This window comes from Piliocolobus tephrosceles, chromosome 2 (assembly GCF_002776525.5).
Source record: "Piliocolobus tephrosceles isolate RC106 chromosome 2, ASM277652v3, whole genome shotgun sequence".
Lineage (NCBI taxonomy): Eukaryota > Metazoa > Chordata > Mammalia > Primates > Cercopithecidae > Piliocolobus > Piliocolobus tephrosceles.
Window position 1 is genome coordinate 35,727,598 of NC_045435.1, and position 24,454 is coordinate 35,752,051.

General features: G+C 43.8%; 1 protein-coding gene across 4 annotated transcripts in view; it reads left to right on the forward strand.

Annotated features, from left to right (window-relative positions):
- The first annotated feature begins 3,697 nt into the window (after positions 1 to 3,697).
- The window catches only part of PLA1A (phospholipase A1 member A), a 32,464-nt gene continuing 11,707 nt past the window's right edge, over positions 3,698 to 24,454 (forward strand). For all 4 annotated transcript variants that reach the window (XR_002731963.1, XM_023214130.1, XM_023214141.1 and 1 more), the window contains exons 1-7: positions 3,698 to 3,852; positions 12,632 to 12,833; positions 14,636 to 14,813; positions 15,334 to 15,442; positions 19,203 to 19,304; positions 22,113 to 22,202; positions 24,125 to 24,292. Coding sequence is in view for 3 of the 4 variants with exons in the window: in XM_023214130.1 (XP_023069898.1) it covers positions 3,780 to 3,852; positions 12,632 to 12,833; positions 14,636 to 14,813; positions 15,334 to 15,442; positions 19,203 to 19,304; positions 22,113 to 22,202; positions 24,125 to 24,292 (922 nt within the window). In the remaining variant the exon portion in view is untranslated. The remainder of the gene's footprint in view (positions 3,853 to 12,631; positions 12,834 to 14,635; positions 14,814 to 15,333; positions 15,443 to 19,202; positions 19,305 to 22,112; positions 22,203 to 24,124; positions 24,293 to 24,454) is intronic.

The following is a 24,454-nucleotide window of genomic DNA, read 5'->3' on the forward strand; positions in this document are numbered from 1 at the left end:
CTCAAAGTGGAATCTGGCAAAAGATTGGACTTTCTGAAAATCAGGCAGGATAAAGGCTTCAGCCATTTTGGGTTGAGCACTAAGATTTCATGACACATTCTATCTGATGGAATTCCGTGCAACCTTAAAAGAAGAATGAGGCAATTCCAAAGTATTTTGTTTAGTGTGAAACTCAAGGTTCAAAAGAGTTTGTGTAAGAATAGGCGTGGTGGCTTACACCTAGAGTCTGGAGTCTGAGCACTTTGGGAGGCAAAAGTGGGAAGATGACTTAAGCCCAGGAGTTCAAGACCAGCCTGGGCAACATGGCAAAACCCTGTCTTTCAAAAAAAAAAAAAGAAGGAAAGAAAAATTAGGTGGCCATGGTGGTGTGTGCCTGTACCAGCCACCTGGGAGGCTAAGGTGGGAGAATCACTTGAGCTCAGGAAGCCAAGGCTGCAGTGAGCCATGATTGCACTGCTGCACTTCAGCCTGGGCGACAGAGCAAGACATTGTCAAAAAAGAAAAAAAAAATTAGTAGGTCAAAAGAAGGGTGTAAAAATCTAAAAAGCATGAGATAGAATATCTTTAGGAGGATATGCAAGGAAACAATGACGTTGCCTGATTTCTGTAAGATCTGGGAAACCTGGGGGAAGGAGATGGAGATTTATTTTTAACCGTGTTTTTGCATTTTTTTAAAAAGCGTATATGTGTAGAGCTATTTAAAAAATGCATGTTAGGCCAGGTATGGTGGCTCACACCTCTAATCTCAATGCTTTGAAGTTGAGATGGGAAGATTGCTTGAGACCAGAAGTTTGAGATCAGCGTGGGCAATACAGCGAGACCTCCATTTCTACAAAAAGATTTTAAAAAATTAGCCAGGCATGGTGGTAGGTGCCTGTACTCCAGGCTATTTGAGAGGCTGAGGTGGGAGGATCACTTGAGGCCAGGAGGTTGAGGCTGCAGTGAGCCGAGATTACACCACTACACTCCAGCCTGGGTGATAGAGCGAGACCCTATCTCAAAAACAAACAAACAAACAAACAAATAAATAACTAAATAAAATTAGCTGGGTGTGGTAGTATGCACCTGTAGTCTCAGCTACTCAGGAGTCCAAGGGAGGAGGACTGCTTGAGCTCAAGAGGTTGAGGCTGTGGTGGGCCATTATCACACCACTGCATTTCAGAAATTTGAACATTGATTCCCTGGTCACTTGCTCCTTGTGTACCTGGATCCTAGGCAAACAGAACCATCTGACTCCACTTTAAAATGGGTGAGTAGGACCCCCTTTCTAAAAGAGGGGTGGGGACTGACCAGCAGACTCTACCAATTGAACAATGCCTTCCCCTAGCAAATATTTATTGACCACTGACTGTGTAGCAAGTACTGTGTTAGGTACTGGGATATCTCAGTGAGCAAAACAGGCCAGGACTCTGCCCTTCTGAGGCTGACATTCTCCTTGGGGGAGACAGACAGCATACACTGAATATGAATTGTGGCTCTCTCAGTGTCTCCAGGTAGAAGGGTCTCATCCTCACCTTCTAAAACATGTAATCTCACTTTTCAGAAGGACGAGGTTTAGTCCAGTAAAACTCTTGCATATCTTGTTTCGCCTTGGCCCTCTCAAGCAGTGTCCCTAGGCCCCTGGCCTATCTGAGCTTCAGTTTCTCCGCTGGTGAAATGGACATGGCTGTTGTAAGTATTAACAGAAGACTAGCGGTTCTAGCAATCACTGGAGGAGGCTGCTGGAGCTGCGGAGTCCTGGGCCCTGTTCCAAAGATTCCCATTCTGTGTGTCTGGAGTGGGTCCAGCAATCTGTCCCAAGTCAATTGTATGGTTGTGAGGCAGGTGGTTCTGGAAGGGGCCACTCTGACCCCTCTTGGAGAGCACTGTGCTAGATGTTGGATGTGAAAGAAAGTGAAAGTGCTCTCTCAGTGTCAGCTGTGTTCATGCCAGGCACAAGGGCACCCGGGATTAACTATCTCTGGCCACGGTGTGGGCGGCCGGGAAGACAGCCCTCAGGTCTCCCGCTGTAGGGAAAATGATTGACTGATGGCTCCAGCTGCTGCCTTCTGAATCTACCTCTGTCTTTGTGCTGAGGTTGACCCCAGCTAATGACTAAGCAGGATGTGGCTGCTAATGCAGGCTCATTTCTACAAAACACAGATCTGCTGTCACAAAAGACTTTGGCCTGAGGAGTCCCCATTGGCCTGGTCAGAATATTCTAGAAACTGTGCTGCAGCCTGAGATTCTTCCTATGTAATCCTCTGTTTCCTGCCCGTTCTCTTTCACAGGTGTCAGATGTGCAACACAACCTAAGGGCTCTTCCTGCCTTCTCTAGCACCTTTTATTCATTACAGGTGTTAGTCCGATAAATCTCTTGCATATCTTGTCTTATCTTGGCATCTTCTCTGAGGACCTGAACTCATACACTCGGCTTCATCTCTAACATCAAGACTGCTTTCAGTAGTGACCTCTGCTGTGCCCTACTTATTGCCACACTCCTTCCTGGTTGCAGCAACACTTGAGCAGTGAGATCGTGCGCACAAGGGGAATTAAGGGCTAGCCCCTCCAAAATAATCGTATCCTGTGTTCAGCCTTGGTGGCATGGTCCCAGTGCCTCTTCAGGAGTTGTTGCTGTAGAGTGTCATTGCTCAGAGCATGGATTCTGAGGCTGGCTCATCCTGCTTTAAATCCCAGCTCTGCATGATCTCGGGCAAATGACTTAAATTCTCTGTGCCCTACCAGCTGTGTAAAACACAAATGTTTGTACTTAATACACATTACTTAACTTCTGTCACAGAGAAGTAATTTGTGCTTATCTGTGATTATTAACTGTGTAATTATCACAGTTAAGTAATTTGTACTTAATACAGTAGTTATTAATACTCTTTGATAATACTCACCTCAGAGAGTTATTGTTCAGAAAAGATGATCCTGGCCCTGATGGTGGGCTGTCTGCCTAACAGCAGTATGTTATGATTTAGGGAACGGCAGACAAGTGCCCCGCCCTCTGCCCCAGCCCTACTGACGTGCCTAGAAATAGTTCTGTGTGGTTTCTGCCACTCCTTTGGGTGGAGAGGCCATATGGTGCTGGAACCACCTTGGTTCCAGGCCCGGCTCTGCCACTTCCACTAACGTGATCTGTATAGGTCATTTTCTTTTCTAATATTCAGTTTCTTTGTGAATTCAGGAAGCTGAACATCTCCAAAGTTGGACTTGACTTCTAGCCCCAAGATTCTACAAAATGATAGTACTCTCCAGAGGGAAGCTTTATCTTCTTCCCTTCTGTGCATTAAATGGACACTTAAAATATATTATTATTTCAGTCCTGTGCTAGGCACTGGGATTAAAAAATGAAAAGAGAAAGCCTTTGCTCTCAAGTCACTCAGAATCTTCTAGGGAGACACACATGTCCACAGATAATTCCAACACGATGAGGGGTTTCTGGTCACCCAGAGATGAAGGACTTCTGCCTTAGTTATTAGTAACATCTTATCATGGGAAGTGGGAGAGGTGCAGGAAATAGTTTCCTGATCATGTTTGGCTCAAAGAGGAAGGACAGTGTGTTTCAATGCACTCTGGTTAACAAAAAAGAAAGTGTATTTATTTTCATTGAGAAGAAGAAACCGAAAACTCTAGCATTTAAATAAATAAGGAAGAATTTATTTTTCCTTTTCGGGTCATGAGGCTAGTTAATGATTAGTGAAATCCACGTGGGTGTTTTCTGAGAGGCTGGGTTATGTGATCTCTTTGGCTTTAGGGAATTACTCCATACCAGCTCTGAGATTTCCAGCTCAGCAATGCCCCCAGGTCCCTGGAAGAGCCGCTTCTGGGTGGGGGGCCTACTTTTGTGGCTCAGCGTTGGAAGTTCAGGTAAGCCAGGGCTCAGGCCTTGGGAGGAACTTATTTCAGTCAATGATCATATTTCTCCAACTACTTATGCAGTACCAACTTCTGGAAGGTCCCCTAAAAGTCTTTTGCCTCTTCTGAGGTGAATTTAAAAGAGTAGGGGGAAAAAAAAACCCTTTTATCATAATCAGAATGATGGTAAACAGGTCACAGAGCCTGAACTTTCCCTGGTTATCCGACTCATTTTTTCTAAAACCCACATAAAAAACCCCTTTCACCTTGCACAAGCCAGGACCCGCTGTAAGAAAATAAAATTTGGTTAATTCTAAGATATTCATTTTTCATCCCATAAATATCCACCATTCTAAGATATATTTAATTTTAAAATTTAGATTTTCCAAACTAATAACGATTTTGTCACTGAGATTGTTAGATGTCCTTTCTAATCCGGCAACCTAACTCAAGTGGTTCGTCCTCCCAGCTGGGTGATGGGAACTAGTCCCTGCTAACCCCAGATGCCCCTAGGAAAACTTCCCTCAGATGCCAATTTGCATTTATCTTTCCCCGGTAAAGAACTGACGCACTGATCCCACTTGCCTAACATAGCAAATTAACCTGCTCTGCCTTGGGTTTTCAGAAGTTCTCAGGAGACTTCTTCTTACTCTGGTGGTGACCTCACCCTTAGAAAAATCCCCTCCCTCTGCTCCCAATAGCAGGCTGCTTTTCTTTCTTCTCTGCCGGACATTTAATTCTCATTCCCTGGCTCTAGAATATATCATTGCTTCTGCCTGGAGTTGCTCACATCACCTTTGGATTGATTTCTGTTCTTTGCATCTTCCAGGGGGCTTCTGTATTCCTATCTCCCTTGTATTCATTATTTTTCTGCTCAACACCCCTCCCTGCTACAAAGTTCCACTTAGGTGACTGCATGCTCTCCTTGACTCATGGGTGGTTTCTCAGAGGTGCTGTTGAGCTCTGTATGTGCTTTCTCCTACCTCAATTATTTGTTCCTAAAAGGCGAGGATTTGAGGTTTCTGGCTCTTTTAGCATACTTAGTGCTGTGCTCTGTATACAGCAGATGTCCAGTGAATGTTGCTGCATTGCTGCTTAGAGGAGGCAATGGGTTGAGCTGATGGGAATTAGGCTCTGTCTGGGTCAGGCTAACCCTGACTGGAATCCTGGCTCTGTTTCTTTGTAGCTATGTGATCTTGAGGAAGTGGTTTTCTTTACCTGTAGTTGGAGATGATCCTTACCAGATAGGAATGCTGTATGGACTGAATGAGATCATCTGTGCACAGGGTCGGACTTTTGCAGTTGCTTATTCCCTTATGATTTTATTATTAGCAAATGGTTGTCTAGGCTGATGGAAGTGGAGGGAACAGGGCTGTCATGAGCCACCTTGGAGAGAAGGTGGGAGGTATCGCCTAGGAGAGCTGTGGGTCCCGTTCTGAGAAGTGGGCTTGGCAGGCCCACTTTGTCCCTGCTCAGGAGCCCCAGGCCTCCTTAGGGGCTGGAAGGCATTTGCTAGTTGTCCTGATTTGAAGGTTGAGGAGTGGGAGGACTAATAGTAAATTGGCATCAAACTCTTTTTGGAAGCTCATCTGTCGGTAAGCCTGGGGCCTCTGTCACACAGATAAGAGAAGCTCAGAAATTCGGAACCAGGTAGCAGGGTTAGGGTCAGGACAGAAGCTGATCAGGTTCCAACCACATATGTGGGAACCATTCTAGATGCTCTGGGCGGGAAGTGGGCTTATGATAACATGTTAGCAGGACCTGGGTGTTTCCTTGCCCTGTCCTCTTGCCTTTGTCTCTGGTGTCTTTCTTTTCACACTTACCCAGTGAGGTATTCTCTATTTCCCATCTGCTTGTCTTCCTTTCTCACTGTCAACAGCAACAATATTTATTAAGTTAATGTTCCTTATTCTTACTTTTAGCAGTGCTATCTCAGAAAGTAAGTAAGTTGATGGATAGGCAGAGATAGAAGAGTGTGTGTGTGTGTGTGTGTGTGTATGTGTGTGGCTGGCAGGGACAGAAATATGCCAAAGGGAAAAGGAAAAAGGATATAATTGTCTTCAGACAGCCTAGATGAAGTAGGTGGAAAGAAAGAGGATGCCGGATGCAGAGAGCTCAAGGTAAAGGAAAGGAAGAGCTCAAATGATCGGGAGGGAGGAGGTTCAGGAGGTATCCAGGTGCCTGCTGTCACACAAGGGCAGTAGCTGACCCACATGGGCCTCTTGGAAGTTCAGCCTCCACTCACTTTCCTGACTGTGTGCCCACACAATCTTTCATGGCAACCTCAGTCATACCCAGCTTTTCCTTGGACGGTGGAGCTTGAGATTGTTGAGCTCCTTGATCAACCTGGCCCTTGAGCTTCCAGGCCGGCTCAGCCGTCCTCTCCTCCAGGTGGGTGCACAAGTCTTCCTCCACCTGGGGTAGATGGCCTTTCTGTGTGTTCTCTCAGTACCTATGTTTCCTGGCCACAGATCTTACATCCCTATTTGCTGTGGGGCTTCCGGCTTATTTTCCCCTTCTCCGCCAGACTTTGAGCTCCCTAAGAACAGTTATGGCTGGCGTCTTCTTCATCCTGGAATCTCCAGAGCCTCACCCAGGCCCTGACACAGAGGACACATTCAATAAGCCAAAGGTCTTGGTAACTGAGAAGAAAGAAATTGAGTGGGCTGCAGTCCTCATCTCTACTTCCTGACATTAGGGCAGATTGATTAAATGACACTCGTCCTGAAACAATTCAGCCAAAGAAGGGTTCCAGAGGTTGGCCCATTTCAAAGACACTCCTGGCTGCTGATGCCTCAATCCACAGGTCATCTGATAGCACAGCTCTGTCTGTGGGGAGCTCAGGGCTCAAGGGGGTGGCAGAAAGTTCAGGGGCCCATAGTGCTGAGCTGGCGGCAGAGACAACTGAGTAGAAGCAGCCTGTGACACCAGCCTCTCCAAGGCCAGCCTGGGCCTGAAGGTGGTACTGCACCCTGCATGCATGGCAGAGCCACCCTCAAGTCAGCTATTGGGAGGGGCCTCCGCCCTCCTCCCCTCCTGCAGTGTCCTCCCGAGGAGCCTGGAGAAGGGCACCCGCTTCCCGACACATGCACCAATGGCTCCTGTGTCATCTCCACATTTGATAAAGTGTCTGATATGGTTTTGTGCCAACTCTGTCACTGCCAGAGCACCCATCCATTCTTGGTCCAGGTCACACAATCAAAACTGTTTTAGCAAAATAACACTTCTATGAAACAAAAGCACATAGGGGATACCGATCTACAGAACGCAGCTGAGACAGGTGCAGGTGGCAGCGTAGAGGAGCACATTTCCAGCATTTACAGATCACAGAGGCCACCCATGGGAACCACGAGCATCCCAGGAGGGTGAAGGGAGCTCTGTCATATGTGCCTGAGAGTCACTTCCCATTATGGAAACCCGGGTGTTACCAGGCTTTACTCACGCTTCTCTAACACTTCTTCAGTGTCAAAGATTCAAGAATAGAAAGCTATAGGCTCTTTTCAGACTCAGACAAGCCAGTATTTCATTCTTCACCCCTCCTTTCTATTGTTTGTAAACCTCTGGTCAGCCTGGCCAGATACGCATCTGTCACTGTTCTTTGGTTGGAGTGGTGGCTAGGTAGAGTCAGTATCTGAATATGCTTCCCTATTTTATCAGCTTCAAATACTGGCAATTTTCTTCTCTCCCTTTTCAAACTGTATAACTTTTATCCCATTGTATTGTCTTGTTTCAGTGGTTAGGACTAAGACCTCTAGCACAATATTTAATAGAAGCAGTGGTAGCAGACATTTCTCATCTGTTCCCAGTTCTAGATGGAATACTTCTAATGTTTCCCAGTAAATCTAATCTTTACTATAGGCTTTTAGTAGATATCCTTTCTTATGTTAAAGAGTGTTGAATTTTGTCAAGTGTTCTTTTTTTCTGCTCTTCCATTGAGATGAGCATATGATTTTTCTTCTTTAGTTTGTTCATATGTGAATTACATTAACACTTTTTCTAATGTTAAAATAAACTTTAATTCTTTGCAAAGAATTGACCCAGCAAATCCTGCTGGCCATGATGTACTTTGTGGTCTTGTTGTCCCGGATGGATTTAGATTTGCTGATACCTTATCTTAGATTTCTGTTTATGTTCATACATGAAAGTAGCCTTTAGTTTTTCCTTCTCGCCTGTCCTTGTGCAGTTTTGGTATGTTGGATATTCTCATAGAATGAACTGGAATCCTGTCTCCCATTTTCTATTCCTGGAACAGCATGTGTAAGCTAGGGATTGCTGGATTCATAGAATTCCTCTGTAAAACTCTCAGGCTTCTTAGACTTTTTTGAGGGATAGTTTTGAAACTAGTGTTTCAATTCCTTTATGCTATAGTTTTACATTTGATTTTCTGTTTTTTCTTTCTTGACTAAGTTTTGGTAAGTTACATTTTTCTAGGAAATTATCCATTTTCTAGCAAAATATCAGTATTTTCAGTTTTGGGGTACATATAAACTTTTTTATGGTTTAAGGAAATCTACTGTCTATATTTATATCCCCTTTTTATTCCTGATATTGTTTACTTGTACCTTCCCTTTTTTCTATTATTCTGTCTTATCAAAAGTACATCTAGCTCATTATTCTTTTTCAAGAGCTAGTTTTGGGTACTGGCTCTTTGTGTGTGACAGGTACTGCTTTAGGCAGCAGAGTGAATAAAATGGATTTTAAAAATCCCTGCTTTGTTCAAAAGTACATTCTAATGTGGACTGACCACTAATAGACAATAGTATAATAACTTGGCAAATTCCATAGTAGATTAGAAGGTGATGATTGCTAACAAATAGACCAGGGTAAGGAAGATTGAGAGAAATGAGGTGAGGAGCACAAGCAGGTTACAACTGAAACAGGATGTGAGAATAGAGAAGAAAGCACTTGACAAGCAAAGACTTGAAGGAGGGGAAGGAACTGCCATGTAGATACATAAGGGAAATGCATTACAGGCAGAAGGAATGGCCGGGCAAAGACCCTCAGACAGGAAGCCATCTGGAGTGAGGAAGGGCCAGGAGAACAACTGGCTGCAAAAGTGAGTGATTGTAGCATAAGGCAAAGGACTCTTGGAGTGGAGTGGATTAGCTCAGTTAGGGCCTTACAGTCCATTGTTAGGACTTCAGGTTTCTATCTGAGTGAAAAAGCTTGGACACTTTCGCACAGAGATGTAACGTGACTCGACTGACTTAAAGAAAAATCTTGACTGCTGTGTTGCAAATAGACTGAAGGGGCCAAAAGAGAGGGCAAGAAACACAGTTGCAGGCTATGGCAGTGGTTGTGAGAGATGATGACGGCTTGGACCAAGGTGGTGAGAAGGGTTAGATTCCGGATATTTCATTCTGATGTTCAAGCTAACAGAACTTACCAATTGTATGTGGGATGTGAGAGACAGGGAAGAGTCAAAGACATCCCAGGCAACTTTGCAAAGCTTTGAGAAATTGTAATGACTAAGTTGCTACCAATGTTGCTCATATTTCCTTATTTTCTATTTCTTCCATTTCAACTATTACCTTTTTATTTCTTTCCCTATATTTTATTTGGGATTGCTGTGGTATTCTTTTCTGAGTTAAAATATTAACTTATCTAATCTAAGTCTTTCCCTTTTCCCCCCTAACATTTGCATGTAAGGTTATACATTTTTCCCTATTAAAAGGTAAACTTAGGCACATTAAAATTTTAAAGAGATTATTTGAACAAACAGTGATTCATGGTTTGGGCAGCTTCACATTGCAAGTGGCTCAGGGCTCCACCAAAGGGGTGTGAGGAAGAAATTTTATAAGGTGCCTATGGAGCAAGGCAAAGAAAATATTTGATTGATTAAAGTGGAGTAGTACCTTAAGGTCCCTAGTCAGAGGTTAGTTGGCAGCTTCTGAGTCCTAAAGCTTAAGCCTCATAGGACATAGCTGTTCACTATGAGTTGAGGTTTGGTGAGCTTCTATAGGAACTCAAGCACTAGAGCTGCCTCAGTCTAATGGCTTCCTAAGTAATTATTTTAACAACCCAAGTGCTGTTTTAGCCACTCTTTGCAAGTTTTGATATGTGTTGATTTTATTGTCATTTAGTTTTTAATATTCTGTAGTTTTCATTGTGATTATTCTTTAACCCATACATCCCTTAAAAGGTTAAAAAGGTGTTTTTCTGTGGGTAGGAGTATAAATTAGTATAGCCACTATGGAAAATAGGATGGAGGCTCCTCAGAAAACTAAAGATAGAACTTGCATATGATCCAGCAATTCCTCTACTGGGTATATATCCAAAAGCAAGGAAAGGAAGTCAGTATATCAAAGAGATATCTGCACTCTCATGTTTATTTCATCACTGTTCACAATAGCCAAGATATAAAACCAACCAACCTAAGAACCCATCAACAGATGAATGAATAAAAAAAAGAAAATGTGGTATATATACACAAAGGAATACTATTCAGCCTTTAAAAAGAAGGAAATCCCATCATTTGCAGCAACATGGATGGAATTGGAGGCCATTATGTTAAGTGAAATAAACCAAGAACAGAAAGACAAATATCACATTTTCACACATATGCAGGAGCTAAAAAAGTGGATTCATGATGATAGAGAGTAGTAGATTATGGCTCCCAGAGGCTGAGAAGGGGAGAAGGGTTGGGAATGAAGGGGAGAAAAGAATATATGTGTATTTATTACCACTGAACTGTATACTTAAAAAAGGTACAGATGATAATTTATATATATTTTTTTACCTGAATATAAAAGTTTTTTAAAATCTTGAACAAGCTTCAGCAATATATGTCCATGAGAAATTGTGCCCAGGAGCTTCTCTTTGTATGGGCTGGTAAAAATACCACAGGCACATGGGATGGGTTTGTCTTATTGGAAAAAATGAGAGGGGGTGTTTTTACATTTCCAAATGTATATTAAAATAATTTTTGTTATTGATTTCTAGTTTTATTACATTTTATTTAGATGATATTGGTTCTTTGGTGATTATTTGGGCCTACTTTGTGACATATTATGGTTATTTAAAAGGACTCAGACTCTCTGATGGATGCAGGCTGCCCTATATGAACAGCAGAGTAGATTGACTCATTAATGTGGTTCACGTCTCATGCTGAAGCATAGTCCTTTCGTCTTTTCTTTAAAGAGCCAAACGCTGGGGGAGGCTGATAAAAGGATGGAGTCAGGCATTAGCTCTCTCTTGTGCTGTGGGAGTTCAAGCCGCAGGCTGAAGAGCTTAGGGCCCGCGCTTTCAGAGTGGGCTTCTTCCCAGGAGCCTCCAAACCTGCCTTGGTCTGGCTCTGCAAGGGGATTGGGGATAAAGTATGGGGCTCAGAAGCAGTGATGGGGAAACCTCTAGGCTACCTCAGCGATGCTCCAGAAGGCCTCGTGGCTTGAGGTATTCTCCACAGGTGGGGTTCCCACAATTCACTCACAGCACCATATCACAGAGCATCCCAGATCCACACCCCGGTTGTATATGGGCTCCCAGTTACCTCTGATAGCAGATGATCACTCCAGAAACCTAAAGTTACGTCTTCCTTGACAAAGAGGCCCACACAAACCAAAGTCTGCAATCCGGACCTCTCCTCTGAACCTCTGATTCTGTGAATCTCTTTGTCTGGTGGCACAATGCTGTGTGCGGCTCTGTTCTGTGGGTCAGCGTGCACCCTGCTGCTCCTGCCAGTCTCCCTGTGGGATGCATGGAAGTCAGGGACCACACCTCTGCATCACAGAAGTGGGGATCAGGGTGGGATGCTGGGTACTGAAAATGGGCCAGATTTTCAGCTCCCTGGGAAGCAGGAGTTTCACGTTGCCTTTTCTGTTCGGTGTTTTTTAAAGGCCTGCAGTTATCTTGGCCAGAGAATTTCCATTGTAAAGGTATCTATTGTAAGGTACTGTGAAGTAGGTGAGGCTTGTTAAGGCTCTTCTCTACCATCTCTCTAGGCCATGGGCTGGGCACTGGAAGGCTATGGCAGGGCTCTTGACTGCTCATAAGGACAAGAAGTGATTAGGTGGGGCTAAGGGGTTGGAAATCTTTCTGGGAGAGAGTGTTCAGACTAAAGTGAGGCTCGTCCCCATGGCAACTGTTCATTTGGCTGACCAGGGTTCTACTTAGACTTCTCTATTAGTTTGCTAGGGATGCCATTATGAAGTGCTGTGGACTGAGTGGCTTGAACAATGGAAATGTATTGCCTCACAGTTCTGGAGGCCGGAAGTCTGAGATCAAGATGTTGGCAGTGTTAGTTCCTTCAGGGCAATGAGCAAAGGATCTGTTCCAGGCCCCTGTCCTTGACTTGTAGATGGCCACTGCCTCCCTGTGTCTTTACGTCGTCTTTCCTCTGTCTGTGTCCAAATTTCCTCTTTATATAAAGACAATAGTCATATTGATTTAGGCCCACTCTGTTGCCCTCCTTTTAACCTTTATAAAGACCATATCTCCAAATACTGTCACATTCTGAAGTATTGGGGGTTAAGATTTCAACATAAGAATTTTGGGGGATAAGACTCAGTTCAGCCCAGAACAACAGCCATTTCACCATGGCCTTTAAGCTCATCTAGTTGGGCAATATCCCTTCTCTGCTATTTTGTCCTTAGGCATGAAAAATATTCACAGAGCTTCATTACAGAAGTGATGTAGGCTGTAATAAATGAGTGATTATTGCACTAACTGATGTATAATAAACCCCATGCCTACAGGCCCCTGTTTCTTGCTTCCTTCCAAGGTCATCTTTCTTCCTTCTAAGAACAGATGACCTCACCTTTGGATGTTTCTTGTTTGTTTTGTTTTCCTCCAGGGGATGCACCTCCTACCCCACAACCAAAGTGCGCTGACTTCCAGAACGCCAATGTTTTTGAAGGCACCGATCTCAAAGTCCAGTTTCTCCTCTTTGTCCCTTCGAATCCTAACTGTGGGAAGCTAGTAGAAGGAAGCAGTGACCTCCAAAACTCTGGGTTCAATGCCACTCTGGGAACCAAACTAATTATCCATGGATTCAGGTGGGAGTTAACTAATCAACAGGACCTCTCAGCTAAGAATGATCAAGTAGCCATAATACCATAAGAAGTTAGTGGGGAACAAGAGGAGGAATGAGTTTACCAAAGGTCACATGTTCCATCCCTCATGTCCTGCTGTCTTTGATGGGTCTCATGTCAACATGCACACATGGTGTTCATTCTTATTGGTCATATATTGTACTTCTCCATCCAGTCTTGTCTACACACTCACAAACAGTACATGTCTGTGACTCTGGACAAATCTCCATACACAGAGCCTTTATTACCCAGGGTTGTATTTCCCCTTCTTCACTTCTTCCCTGGTTTTATGACCTAAGAAACTTCCATTTATGGGGCCACTTCCACCATACCCAGAGGTTATGGGTGTGATGGAACTATGCACTTCTCTTCTTCAATTTCTCTGACACTCTCCAGTCCACATTTTATTGTAATATACAGTCACTGAGTCTCAATTCCAATCACCATCCTTTCTTTGAACAGCTTTTCTCCAAAGCCCATCAATAGGCCCAGAAACAAAGAAAGGTTTATGGGAGGAAAGAGGGAGAGAATATGGTAAAGTAACAGCACCATGGAGCAAGTAGAGTTGGGGGCATCCAATGAAAAGGTAGACACAAAGGCCATGCAGAAAGGACCACCATTTCCTGATCTCTGGCCTGTCTCTGCCTCTCAGATCCCTGGACTCCAAGGACTCAGCCACATGTTTCCTTAGGCTTCTCTTCTTGCTTCCTTGCTCTTGTGCCAAAGCCTCTCCTCTAGCAAAGCTTAAATTCGACCACTTTCCAAGGCTGAATGTGTACCTCCAACCCAGGGATAGCTAATAGAGGTGGAGAACTCGTCAGGCGAGGCACTCCGTCTGCTCTTAAATCCCGCAACCCCATTCTCTGGCACACACCCAGTCCGCACTCCTCTGCCCACATGAGCGTGCTCTCTTTGCTTCTATACTGGGAGCCATCAAAAAACTTATTTCCAGATCCCAATCTGTTGGGAAAGATTTCTAAAAATTTTTCTATCATTTTCCTTTTCCTGGAAAACTCCCATTATACTGTAAGTTCCAGAAGGATAGGGACGATATCTTATTTGTCTTTATTTTTTGGAAAGTACCTAGCATACTGCCTGGCCCATAGGTACTCAATAAATGTTTGTTGAATAAATCAATGGGTGAATGAGAAAAAGAAACAAAGAAGGAAGGAAAAAGAAAGAAAGACAAAGGAAGAAAAGAAAGGAAAGAAAGGGAAAGGAAAGGAAGGAAGGAAGGAAGGAAGGAAGGAAGGAAGGAAGGAAGGAAGGAAGGAAGGAAAAGAGAAAGAAAGAAGAAAGAGAGAAAATGTCCACAAAGAAAGAGCCTATATTTTAGAATGAGAATTAAGATTGCAAATCTTAACTCTAGGGCACAAAGCTATCTTTTCCTTTCCACAAATAACACAAATGGAGCGATGCAGCGTATACAGTTTATGTGGTTTATGCATTGTGCAAAGGTGCCTGACAAAAGGCTGATGGGGCTGAAATCCAACCTGAGTTCTGAACCCTGGCATGAGGCTGTATCTACCTGGAACAAAAGGCAAAGTTTTATAATTTACACAAAGACTGTATATGTGCTGGCGGAAGGGCTGGCAACTTTGGAATGGTGTCCTCCCTGTGCTCCAAGTGCTGTTTAATAAACTTTTCATATATGCCCTTCTCTAGTTTTGACTTCTTTTCTGGGTTTGGGATTAATAGAGGTTTCCATGACAATGAATATCCACTTGGTGGGTAATTTTTCCATCCTTTTTTGGCCCCCTCTCTAGTGTTTTAGGAACAAAGCCTTCCTGGATTGATAAATTCATTAGAACCCTTCTGCGTGCAACGAATGCTAATGTAATTGCTGTGGACTGGATTTATGGGTCTACAGGGGTCTACTTCTCAGCTGTGAAAAATGTGATTAAGTTGAGCCTCAAGATCTGCCTTTTCCTCAATAAACTCCTGGTAGGTGCAGAAGAGCTTAGGGTGAGTTTGGGCTACATATGAGGAGAGAGAGTCAGAAAGACAAAAGCACTGCCTGAGGAGGCTTAGGGTGGAAACAGAGTCACTGGGTAGCTTGGTGGTCTTGGATTCAAATCTTTACTTTACCACTCACAGCACTGACCTTAGGCAGGTTATTGAACATTCTGAGCTTCCCACTGCTCCTCTGTAAAATGTGTCATAGCACATTGGACAGCGAATGCAGATGGCCTGGCACTTAGTTGTCGCTCAAGAGAGAATGGGCGTGGTCATTACTCACATACTTTGAGCACCAAAAGGAGAGTAAGTGGGTTGTCAGGGTGGGAAGCCCAGGAAGAGAAGAAGTGATTAATGATGAGAGTGCTGTCCATTTTCCCTCCAAAGTAAGTGTGGTGGGTCTGTCATGCCCAGGGCCTCGGCTTCTGAAGCTATTGGGGAAAGCCTGCCACTGCAAAACCAGCAGACTCTGTGGCCCACGGGGAACTCACTGCTCCTGCTCTTCTAGGTGCTGGGTGTGTCGGAATCCTCAATCCACATCATTGGTGTTAGCCTGGGGGCCCACGTTGGGGGCATGGTGGGACAGCTCTTCGGAGGCCAGCTGGGACAGATCACAGGTAACATTCATCCCTGCCCATCCTCCAGGCTTTAGAGATGGAGAACGCTTTCCCTGAAAATGCCTCTTCTAAGACAAGCAGAGGGGAGTACGGAGCCTTTGTTCTTACAATCAAGTCACCTATTACCACTAAAATTTATTTATTGTGGTTTTTTTGTATAAAATGGTGTGTGTTATTATTGTATGATTTCTAATATCAATGTGAGAGGCCATGTATTTCTTTTTTCACTTTTTATTTTTAAATTTCTTATTTAAATAACTTTATTTTAGATTCAGGGTTTATGTGTGCAGGTTTATTACGTGGGTATAGCATGCGATGCTGAGCTTTGGGCTTCTAATGATCTCATTGGCCAAGTAGCAATCAGTACTTGATAGGTAGTTATTCCACCCTTTCCCCTTGCTTTTCCTCCTCCTTTTGGAATCCCCAGTGCCAATCGTTCCCATCTTTGTGTCCATGTGCACCCAATGTTTAGCTCCCACTTGTAAGTGAGAACATGCAGTATTTGGTTTTCTGTTTCTGCAATAATTGGCTTAGGAAAATGACCTCCAGCTACATTCATGTTGCTGCAGAGGACAAAATTTCATTCTTTTTTTTTTTTTTTTTTTAAATTTCATTCTTTTTTATAGCTGTGTAGAATTCCATAGGGTATATGGACCACAGTTTCTTTATCTAGTCTACCATTGGTGGGCACCTGGGTTGATTCCTTGTCTTTGCTATTGTGAATAGTGCTGCAATGAATATACTAGTGCAGATATCCTTTTGGTAGAAGAAATTCTTTTTGCTTGGGTATATATCTAGCAACGAGATTGCTGGGTCAAATGGTGATTTTATTTTTAGTTCTTTGAGGAATCTTCAGATTGCTTTCCACACTGGCTGAACTTATTTACATTCCCACCAACAATGTATAAGTATTCCCTTTTCTCTGCAGCCTTGCCAACATCTATTTATTTATTTTCTACTTTTTATTTTATTTTATTTTTATTTTTTATTTTTATTTTTTTGAGACAGAGTCTCGCTCTGTCGCCCAAACTGGAGTACAGTGGCAGGATCTCAGCTCACTGTAAGCTCCACCTTTCGGGCTCACGCCATTCTCCTGCCTCAGCCTCCCGAGTAGCTGGGACTATAGGCGCTCGCCACCTCGCCCGGCTAGTTTTTTGTATTTTTTAGTAGAGACAGGGTTTCACCGGGTTAGCCAGGATGGTCTCGATCTCCTGACCTTGTGATCCGCCCGTCTCGGCCTCCCAATATTTTCTACTTTTTAATAGTGGCAATTCTGACTGGTGTGAGATGGTATATCATGGTGTGATGATTAGTGATGATGAGCATTTTTTCATATGCTTGTCAGCCACTTGTATGTCTTCTTTCAAGAAGTCTCTTTTCATGTCCTTCACCCTCATTTTAATGGGATTGTTTTTTCTGGTTGATTTGTTCAAGTTCCTTATAGATTTTGGATATTAGTCCTTTGTCAGATGCATAGTTTGTGAATATTTTCCCCCATTCTGTAGGTTGTCTGTTTACTCCATTGGTTGTTTCTTTTGCTGTGCAGAAGGTCTTTAGTTTAAGTCTCACTTGCCAATTTTTGTTTTCGTTTCATTTGCTTTTGAGGACTTGGTCATAAATGCTTTGCCTAGGCTAATATTCAGGAGAGTATTTCCCAGATTTTCTTCTAGGACTTTTATAGTTTGAGGTCTTACATTTAAGTCTTTAATCCTTTTTGAGTAAGTTTTATATATGGTGAGAGCTATGGGTCCAAATTCATTCTCCTGCATATGGTCAGCCAGTTTTCCCACACCATTTATCGAATAGGGTATCTTTTTCTCTAAAAAAAAGTGTTAATTTTTGTCAACTTTGTCAAATGTATGATGGTTATAGGTGTGCTTCTTTATTTCAGTGATCTCTATTCTGTTGCATTGGCCTATGTATCTATTTTTGTACAAGTACCATACTGTTTTGGTTACTGTAGGCTTATAGTATAGTTTGAAATTGGGTAGTGTGATGCATCCAGCTTTATTCTTTTTGCTCAGGATTGCCTTGGCTATTTGGGCCCTTTTTTGGTGCCATATAAATTTTAGAATAGATTTTTATAATTCTGTGAAAAATGACTTTGGTAATTTGGTAGGGATTGAATCTATAGATGGCTTTGGGCAAAATGGATATTTTAATGATATTTATTCTTCCAACCCTGCATAGAATACAGAATACTTTGGCAAATACTATGCAAAAGCATAGAATACTTTTCCATTTGTTTGTGTCACCTGTGATCTTTTTTTTTTTTTTTTTTTTAGCAGGGTTTTAGAGTTCTCCCTGTACAGATCTTTCGCTCTTTTGGTTAGGTGTGCTCCTAGGTACTTTATTTTTGTGTGTGACTATCGTAAATGAGATTGCATTCTTGATTTGGCTCTCAGCTTGAATGTTCTTAGTGCATAGAAATGCAACTGACTTTTGTACATTGATTTTGTGTCCTGAGACTTTGCTGGAGTTGTTTTTCAGGTCTAGAAGTCTTTTGGTCAAACCTTTAGGGTTCTCTAGAATCATATCATTGATGAAGAGAGACAATTTGACTTCCTCTTTTCCTATTTAGATGCCTTTTATTTCTTTCTCTTGCCTGATTGCTCTGGCAAGCACTTCCCCGTCTATTTCTTTCTGAAACTCAGTTTCTACATCTGTGAAATAGTGGTAACAGCCCACATCTCCTTGGCCCACTGTGGAAATAAACTTTAGACAGTTTTGCTATACACATGTAAAAGTGTGGAGGACTTTATGCTTCCAGAGCCACTCTCAGTTAATAAGGGACTAGAGTTGTATGGCAAAAAACCCTCAGCTTCCTGGCCTTTCAGTGGGACAATTCTGGGTCTTGTTTTACAGAATCTCACAGAGGCACCCCAGTGGGGTGAAAGCCCATGGGGATATCCTACTCACTACTATTTTCCTTTATTCCCTGACCTGCTTTCCCACTCCCTCACCATGCTTTCCGAGACTTTCTCCCAAATCTACCTTGAACTCTTGTGGCAGTGTCTGCTTTTTGTAGGGGAAGGGAAGAGATCCAAACTGAGACATGGGAATAGTAGTATTCACAGTAATCACTGTGTTATGGTGAGGACTACAGTGTGTAAAACTCCAGCATAAAGCCTGGTCCATAGTTACTGCTCGAAGAAATTGTAGCTATTGTTGTTACTACATGAAGGCAGTAACAAGCTTTACATTACATTAACTTCTATCAAAAATTGGTGTTACCAAGCTCTTTTTTTTGAGATGGAGTTTTGCTCTGTCGCCCAGGCTGGAGTGCAGTGGCACGATCTCGGCTCACTGCAACCTCTGCCTCCCGGGTTCACGCCATTCTCCTGCCTCAGCCTCCCTAGTAGCTGGGACTACAGGCGCCCGCCACCTCGCCTGGCTAATTTTTTGTATTTTTAGTAGAGACGGGGTTTCGCCATATTAGCCAGGATGGTCGTGATCTCCTGACCTCGTGATCTGCCCGCCTTGGCCTCTCAGAGTGCTGGGATTACAGGCGTGAGCCACCACGCACAGCCTCAAGCTCATCTTAGAGTCAGAGAAACTGGGTCATTGAGAGGTTACCTCTAGAGAGACAACAGAGAGTGGGGTTTTCTGAGGAAGACGGTCCTCAGCTAATTCTCCCAACCCTTGGGTCTTTTCAGGGAGGCTCTATGATCTGCATTGGAAGCGGTGGATGTGTGGTGGGTCCATGAATGTTCCTGCAGCTGAGAGGAAAGTGGTCCCTCATATCAGTCTCTTCTCACAGGCCTGGACCCTGCTGGACCTGAATACACCGGCGCCAGTGTGGAGGAGCGCTTGGATGCCGGAGATGCCCGCTTCGTGGAAGCCATCCACACAGACACTGACAGTGAGCTGGGGTGACCTTCCTGGGGTGAGGGAATGAGCTCAAGGCAGCACCTAGGAGGCTGGCATCTAGCTGTGTGACCCTGGGCAGAGATGCCCTGCCCCTTCTCTGAGATTCTGCTGCACAGTGAGGAGTTTACCAAAAGGCTGTTGAAAGTCTCTTCTGGCTCTGTCTCTGTGACCTCAGAGGTGAATGGTTGTATTTTTAGCCACCATAGGCAGGAGGATTCTCACTCACAGACCGAAAGCACTTGGTTATGAGTCTCACTTTCTGATTCAAATGAATGCAGTAACAACAGTGTGCTAAGCAGTACTGGGTAGGGCATGGCTGTCTGGCTGACTTATGGGAAAGTCATGAAGCCGCAGGCGGGCAGGCGCGTCGCAACTTCCCTCCTCCCCAGATGACAAGCTTGGCCCTTCAGTCCAGTGGAGAATAAGATCCCTCTTCTGGGCAGGGCGCGGTGGCTCACGCCTGTAATCCCAGCGTTTTGGGAGGCCGAGGCAGGTGGATCACGAGGTCAGGAGATCAAGACCACCCTAGCTAACACGGTGAAACCCCGTCTCCACTAAAAATGCAAAAAATCAGCCAGGCGAGGTGGCGGGCACCTGTAGTCCCAGCTGCTTGGGAGGTTGAGGCAGGAGAATGGCATGAACCTGGGAGGCGGAGTTTGCAGTGAGCCGACATTGCACCACTGCACTCCAGCCTGGACAGAGCGAGACTCTGTCTCAAAAAAAAAGAAAAAGAAAAAGAAAAAGAATCCCTCTTCCAATAGTGACAGGCACAGGAAAGACTCTCCAACTTTCAACCCATTATGACCAACTTAAGTTCTTCTGACCAGTTGGGAAAGGCGGGGGCATTCCTCTTCATTTCTGCTCCGCAGCCAATGCCCATGGGGTCTGTGCTTAGTGTGGTGGGTGCAGGGAGAAATAACATCTGTCCCTGACCAGAGGAGCTTGCAGCTCAAGTGAGAGATGTCCACGTCTCTTTTCCTGTGGTCAGAAGTCTCTTTTTGGCATTTAAGACTCATGATTCTGAAAGAAACACATGCAGTTATATTGTCCAACCCTTCTTCCCACCTTTATTTCACAGATAGGAAACCAAAGCCCACAGGCCTTATCCTAGCTATATTAGGTGAGTTAAGCTTGTTCATTTAAAAAGTGAATCCTGGCCGGGCACAGTGGCTCACGCCTGTAAGCCCACCACTTTGGGAGGCTGAGGCAGGCGGATCACGAGGTCAGGAAACCGAGACCATCCTGGCTAACACAGTGAAACCCAGTCTCTACTAAAAAAAAATTCAAAAATTTAGCCGGGTGTAGTGGCAGGCACCTGTAGTCCCAGCTACTCGGGAGGCTGAGGCAGGAGAATGGCGTGAACCCGGGAGGCAGACCTTGCAGTGAGCGGAGATCATGCCACTACACTCTAGCCTGGCCGGCAGAGTGAGATTCCGTCTCAAAAAAAAAAAAAAAGAATTCTTTCTATCCTTAAATTTGCTAAATATGTGACTTATTAGGTACCCATTTATCTAAGTGAGGCTTCTCAGGCCCCTTCAAAGTCTCCCTGCTGTGACTTAACAAGATTTATTCAACCACTATTTATTAAGCTATGTGGCAGGTGCTGAGAATTTAGCAATGATCAACACATTGAATGAGGTCCCTGCCTACATGGAGCTTACAGGCTACATGGACCATAGGAGTCACCAAGGGAAGCCCAGATGCCCATTAGAGAGTGTCTGCAGTAGGGGTCCGGGTGAGAGATGATGGTGGCTTGGGTAAAGGTGGTGGCAGTAAAGACAGAGAGAAATAGACAGATTCAAAATACGTTTTGGAGGTAGAGCTGACTAGACTCGTGAAGGGCTGCATGTGGGGTATGAGGGAAAGGCAAGACTCAAGGGTGGCTTCTACATCATTGCTTAACCTCCAGGTCGATGGCAGTAAGCAAATAACACACAATCATTTTCTTCCAATAGTGACAGGTGATAGGAAGGAGAAAGTCGGGGTCTTCAGCAGCTGGGCCTGAGCCAGTCTGAGGGCTCAAGTCTGCCACAGCAGAGCATCCAGGAGTTGGTCACAGGGACAGAATGAGGGCAGAAGATGCTCTCTCACCTCAGCTCTGGAGCCATGTCCTATTTCCACTGAGGAGAGCACAAAGATATGTTTTAGGGGGGACTGTGGAAATGTGACCCCAAACATGTTTACCTGAACTATTACTCAAAGGAAAACCGATACTACTCAATGAGGAAATTTACCAAGTTTATAACATTTACTGAGTTACGAAAACTTGTGTTACAGGGTATTTTTCTTGATTTTCTTAGGCAAATATGAACATCTTACCAAATGAATCTCTTTGGTTCCTTTTAGCATGAAAAATCCCTTTAGAAAACTGAGAGGCTAAGGAGGGTGGATCACCTGAGGTCAAGAATTTGAGACCAGCCTGACTAACCTGGTGAAACCCTGTCTCTACTAAAAACACACACACACACAAATTAGCCAGGTGTGGTGGCATGAGCCTATAATCCCAGCTACTTGGGAGGCTGAGGTAGGAGAATCGTTGAATCCAGGAGGCAGAGGTTGCAGTGAGGGATCGCACCACTGCACTTCAGCCTGGGTGACAAGAGTGAAACTGTTTCAAAAACAAAAAAGTAAAGAAAAGGAAAGGAAAGGAAAATCTGTCTGAGGGCTCATCCTATGAATCTTCACAGCACTTAGAAGTGACGGGGCAGAGAGTGGGTGGGCTCCTGAGGTCAGAGTTTGAGATCTGCTGCCAGCCAACTCCCTGAAGCAAAGAAGTTAATGGAGTTCTGTCTCCTTTCAGACTTCGGTATTCGGATTCCTGTTGGACACGTGGACTACTTTGTCAATGGAGGCCAAGACCAACCCGGCTGCCCCACCTACTTTTACGCAGGTCAGAAATCCAGTAAAAGTTGGTATTTGGCAACCCCAGAGATTGGAATTCACCAACAGCTTTTGTATTGAGTCAGCCAGAATGGCCCACAAAGGGTCTGCTTTACAAGTGTCCTTTGCTATGTCCCATAATGCTTTACTCAGAGTGTATTCAAGGATGGATGTCTTCAGAGCCCAAGCATTTGAGGGGCGGGTGTGGCACAGTCCACACCAACTGCATCCTCTACAGAGCCTTGCTTTGGCAGAAGCAAGCCATCCTGCCCAAAGCTGGTGAGCAGAAGGATCAATTCACTGCCCAGTCATTTCACCACATTTACCAACTCTAACAGTTCTCTAAAATTGTTTTCAAGATGATCTTTTTGAACACATTCAATGACCGTACATTTCCTCTCTTTAAATACAGCCTTCTGGAATGTTCTTTTTAATATATTTATTGATATATTCTTAGCATACTAAATTTGTCAAAAGCTAAGATCAATAATTATTTGGTTTTCTTATATCTTATGAATATAACCAATATATTAGCATTTCATATAAAAATTAAAAATGCAGATTTCTGTTTACTATGTTTTTGTCTTGTCTTGCTTTACCAAATTTCTAACATTTTAAGGATTCCTTTGACAATCTTATTGAATAACTACTCATCGATTTTACCAAATTTACTAGTTTTCCAAAAACATGCTTCTTTTCACAATTTGTGAATTTCTCAGCAATTTCGATAAAATAGGAGTTTGGTTTCAATAGCTTTTGAAGATTTGGTGGCATTTCAATTGACCACTTTTCACTTTTTCTCCATAACACAATTTGAGAAGGGTTTAGTTTGTCTCTGCCCCAGTTCCCTGTTGTAGCTGGAAAGAGCTTGGCCATAGAAAGTGTCCCAACCACAGGGAAAAGAAAAGTCAAAATACTGCTTGTCTTTGGTTGCAGGTCTCAGCAACGAGGTCTCAAGGTGCAGGGAGAGTCTGAAGACCCCAGGACCCTGGAGTTGTAGCTCACCACATACTTCTTAGTTCCAGCTAATTTAACCAATGTCGAATGCTGCAAACTTAAATACTAAATAACAATGAAACTAAGTTTTGGTAAACTGGGGTATTTGACAAATTCAGCATATCAGTCATTTGGCCCGGTGAACCTCAACACATTGGCTCTAGAGAGTGATCAACCATAAACTGCGGCTGATGCAGCAGTCTCGCTGCTGGGTTGGGTATAAGGTGGTTGTAAAAAATTTGTTGTATGGGTGATGATGAAGAAAGTAAATATATGCACAAATACCCATTTTGAGAAGTGGGGCAGCATCATCAACTTTCTATATATTCCCATTTTATGAAGGAGAGTTTGCATGATCATATAAGAATCCATCTCAAGGCCAGGGCATGGTGGCTCACACCTATAATCTTAGCATTCTGGGAGGTTGAGGCAGGTGGAGCACCTGAGGTCAGGAGTTCGAGACCAGCCTGGCCAACATGGCAAAACCCTGTTTCTATGAAAAATGCAAAAATTTGCAAAGTGTGGTGGTGTGCACCTGTTAGCCCAGCTACTCAGGAGACTGAGGCAGAAAAATTGCTTAAACCCAGGAGGCAGAGGTTGCAGTGGGCCGAGATCATGCCATTGCACTCCAGCCTGGGCAACAGAGTGAGATTCTGTCTCAAAAGAAAAAAAGAAAAGAAAAGAAAAAAAAGAATGCATCTCAAATCAAGCAATTTTCTTGATGGATTATGCTTATGTATCTCAGAAAAAGTAAAATGAGAAAGTAGAATGTAGTAACCACGTACACTAATATTTTGAAAAAGTGATTTGAGGGGACTCACATGCATTTATTTACAGCTTACTGGAATATAAAATTCAATAGAGTTTCAGTGAGCAGCACAGAGGGAATTCCATTTGTCTTGACTGAAACCTTGGTTGTGTTTTTTCTCTGTTCAGGTTATAGTTATCTGATCTGTGATCACATGAGGGCCGTGCACCTCTACATCAGCGCCCTGGAGAATTCCTGTCCACTGATGGCCTTTCCCTGTGACAGCTACAAGGCCTTCCTTGCCGGACACTGTCTGGATTGTTTTAACCCTTTTCTACTTTCCTGCCCAAGGATAGGTAAAGTGCTTCCCCTTTGACTTCCTTTGACAATGTGAGGAAAGTTCAAGCCCTGCTACTTGTCCCCTCTTAATGTTCTGATCTCCTGTGGTCAAGAATTCTATCCAATTGGGGAAAAGAAAATTAAGCGATGAGGTGCTCAGCCTGTTCTTACTTGGAGAT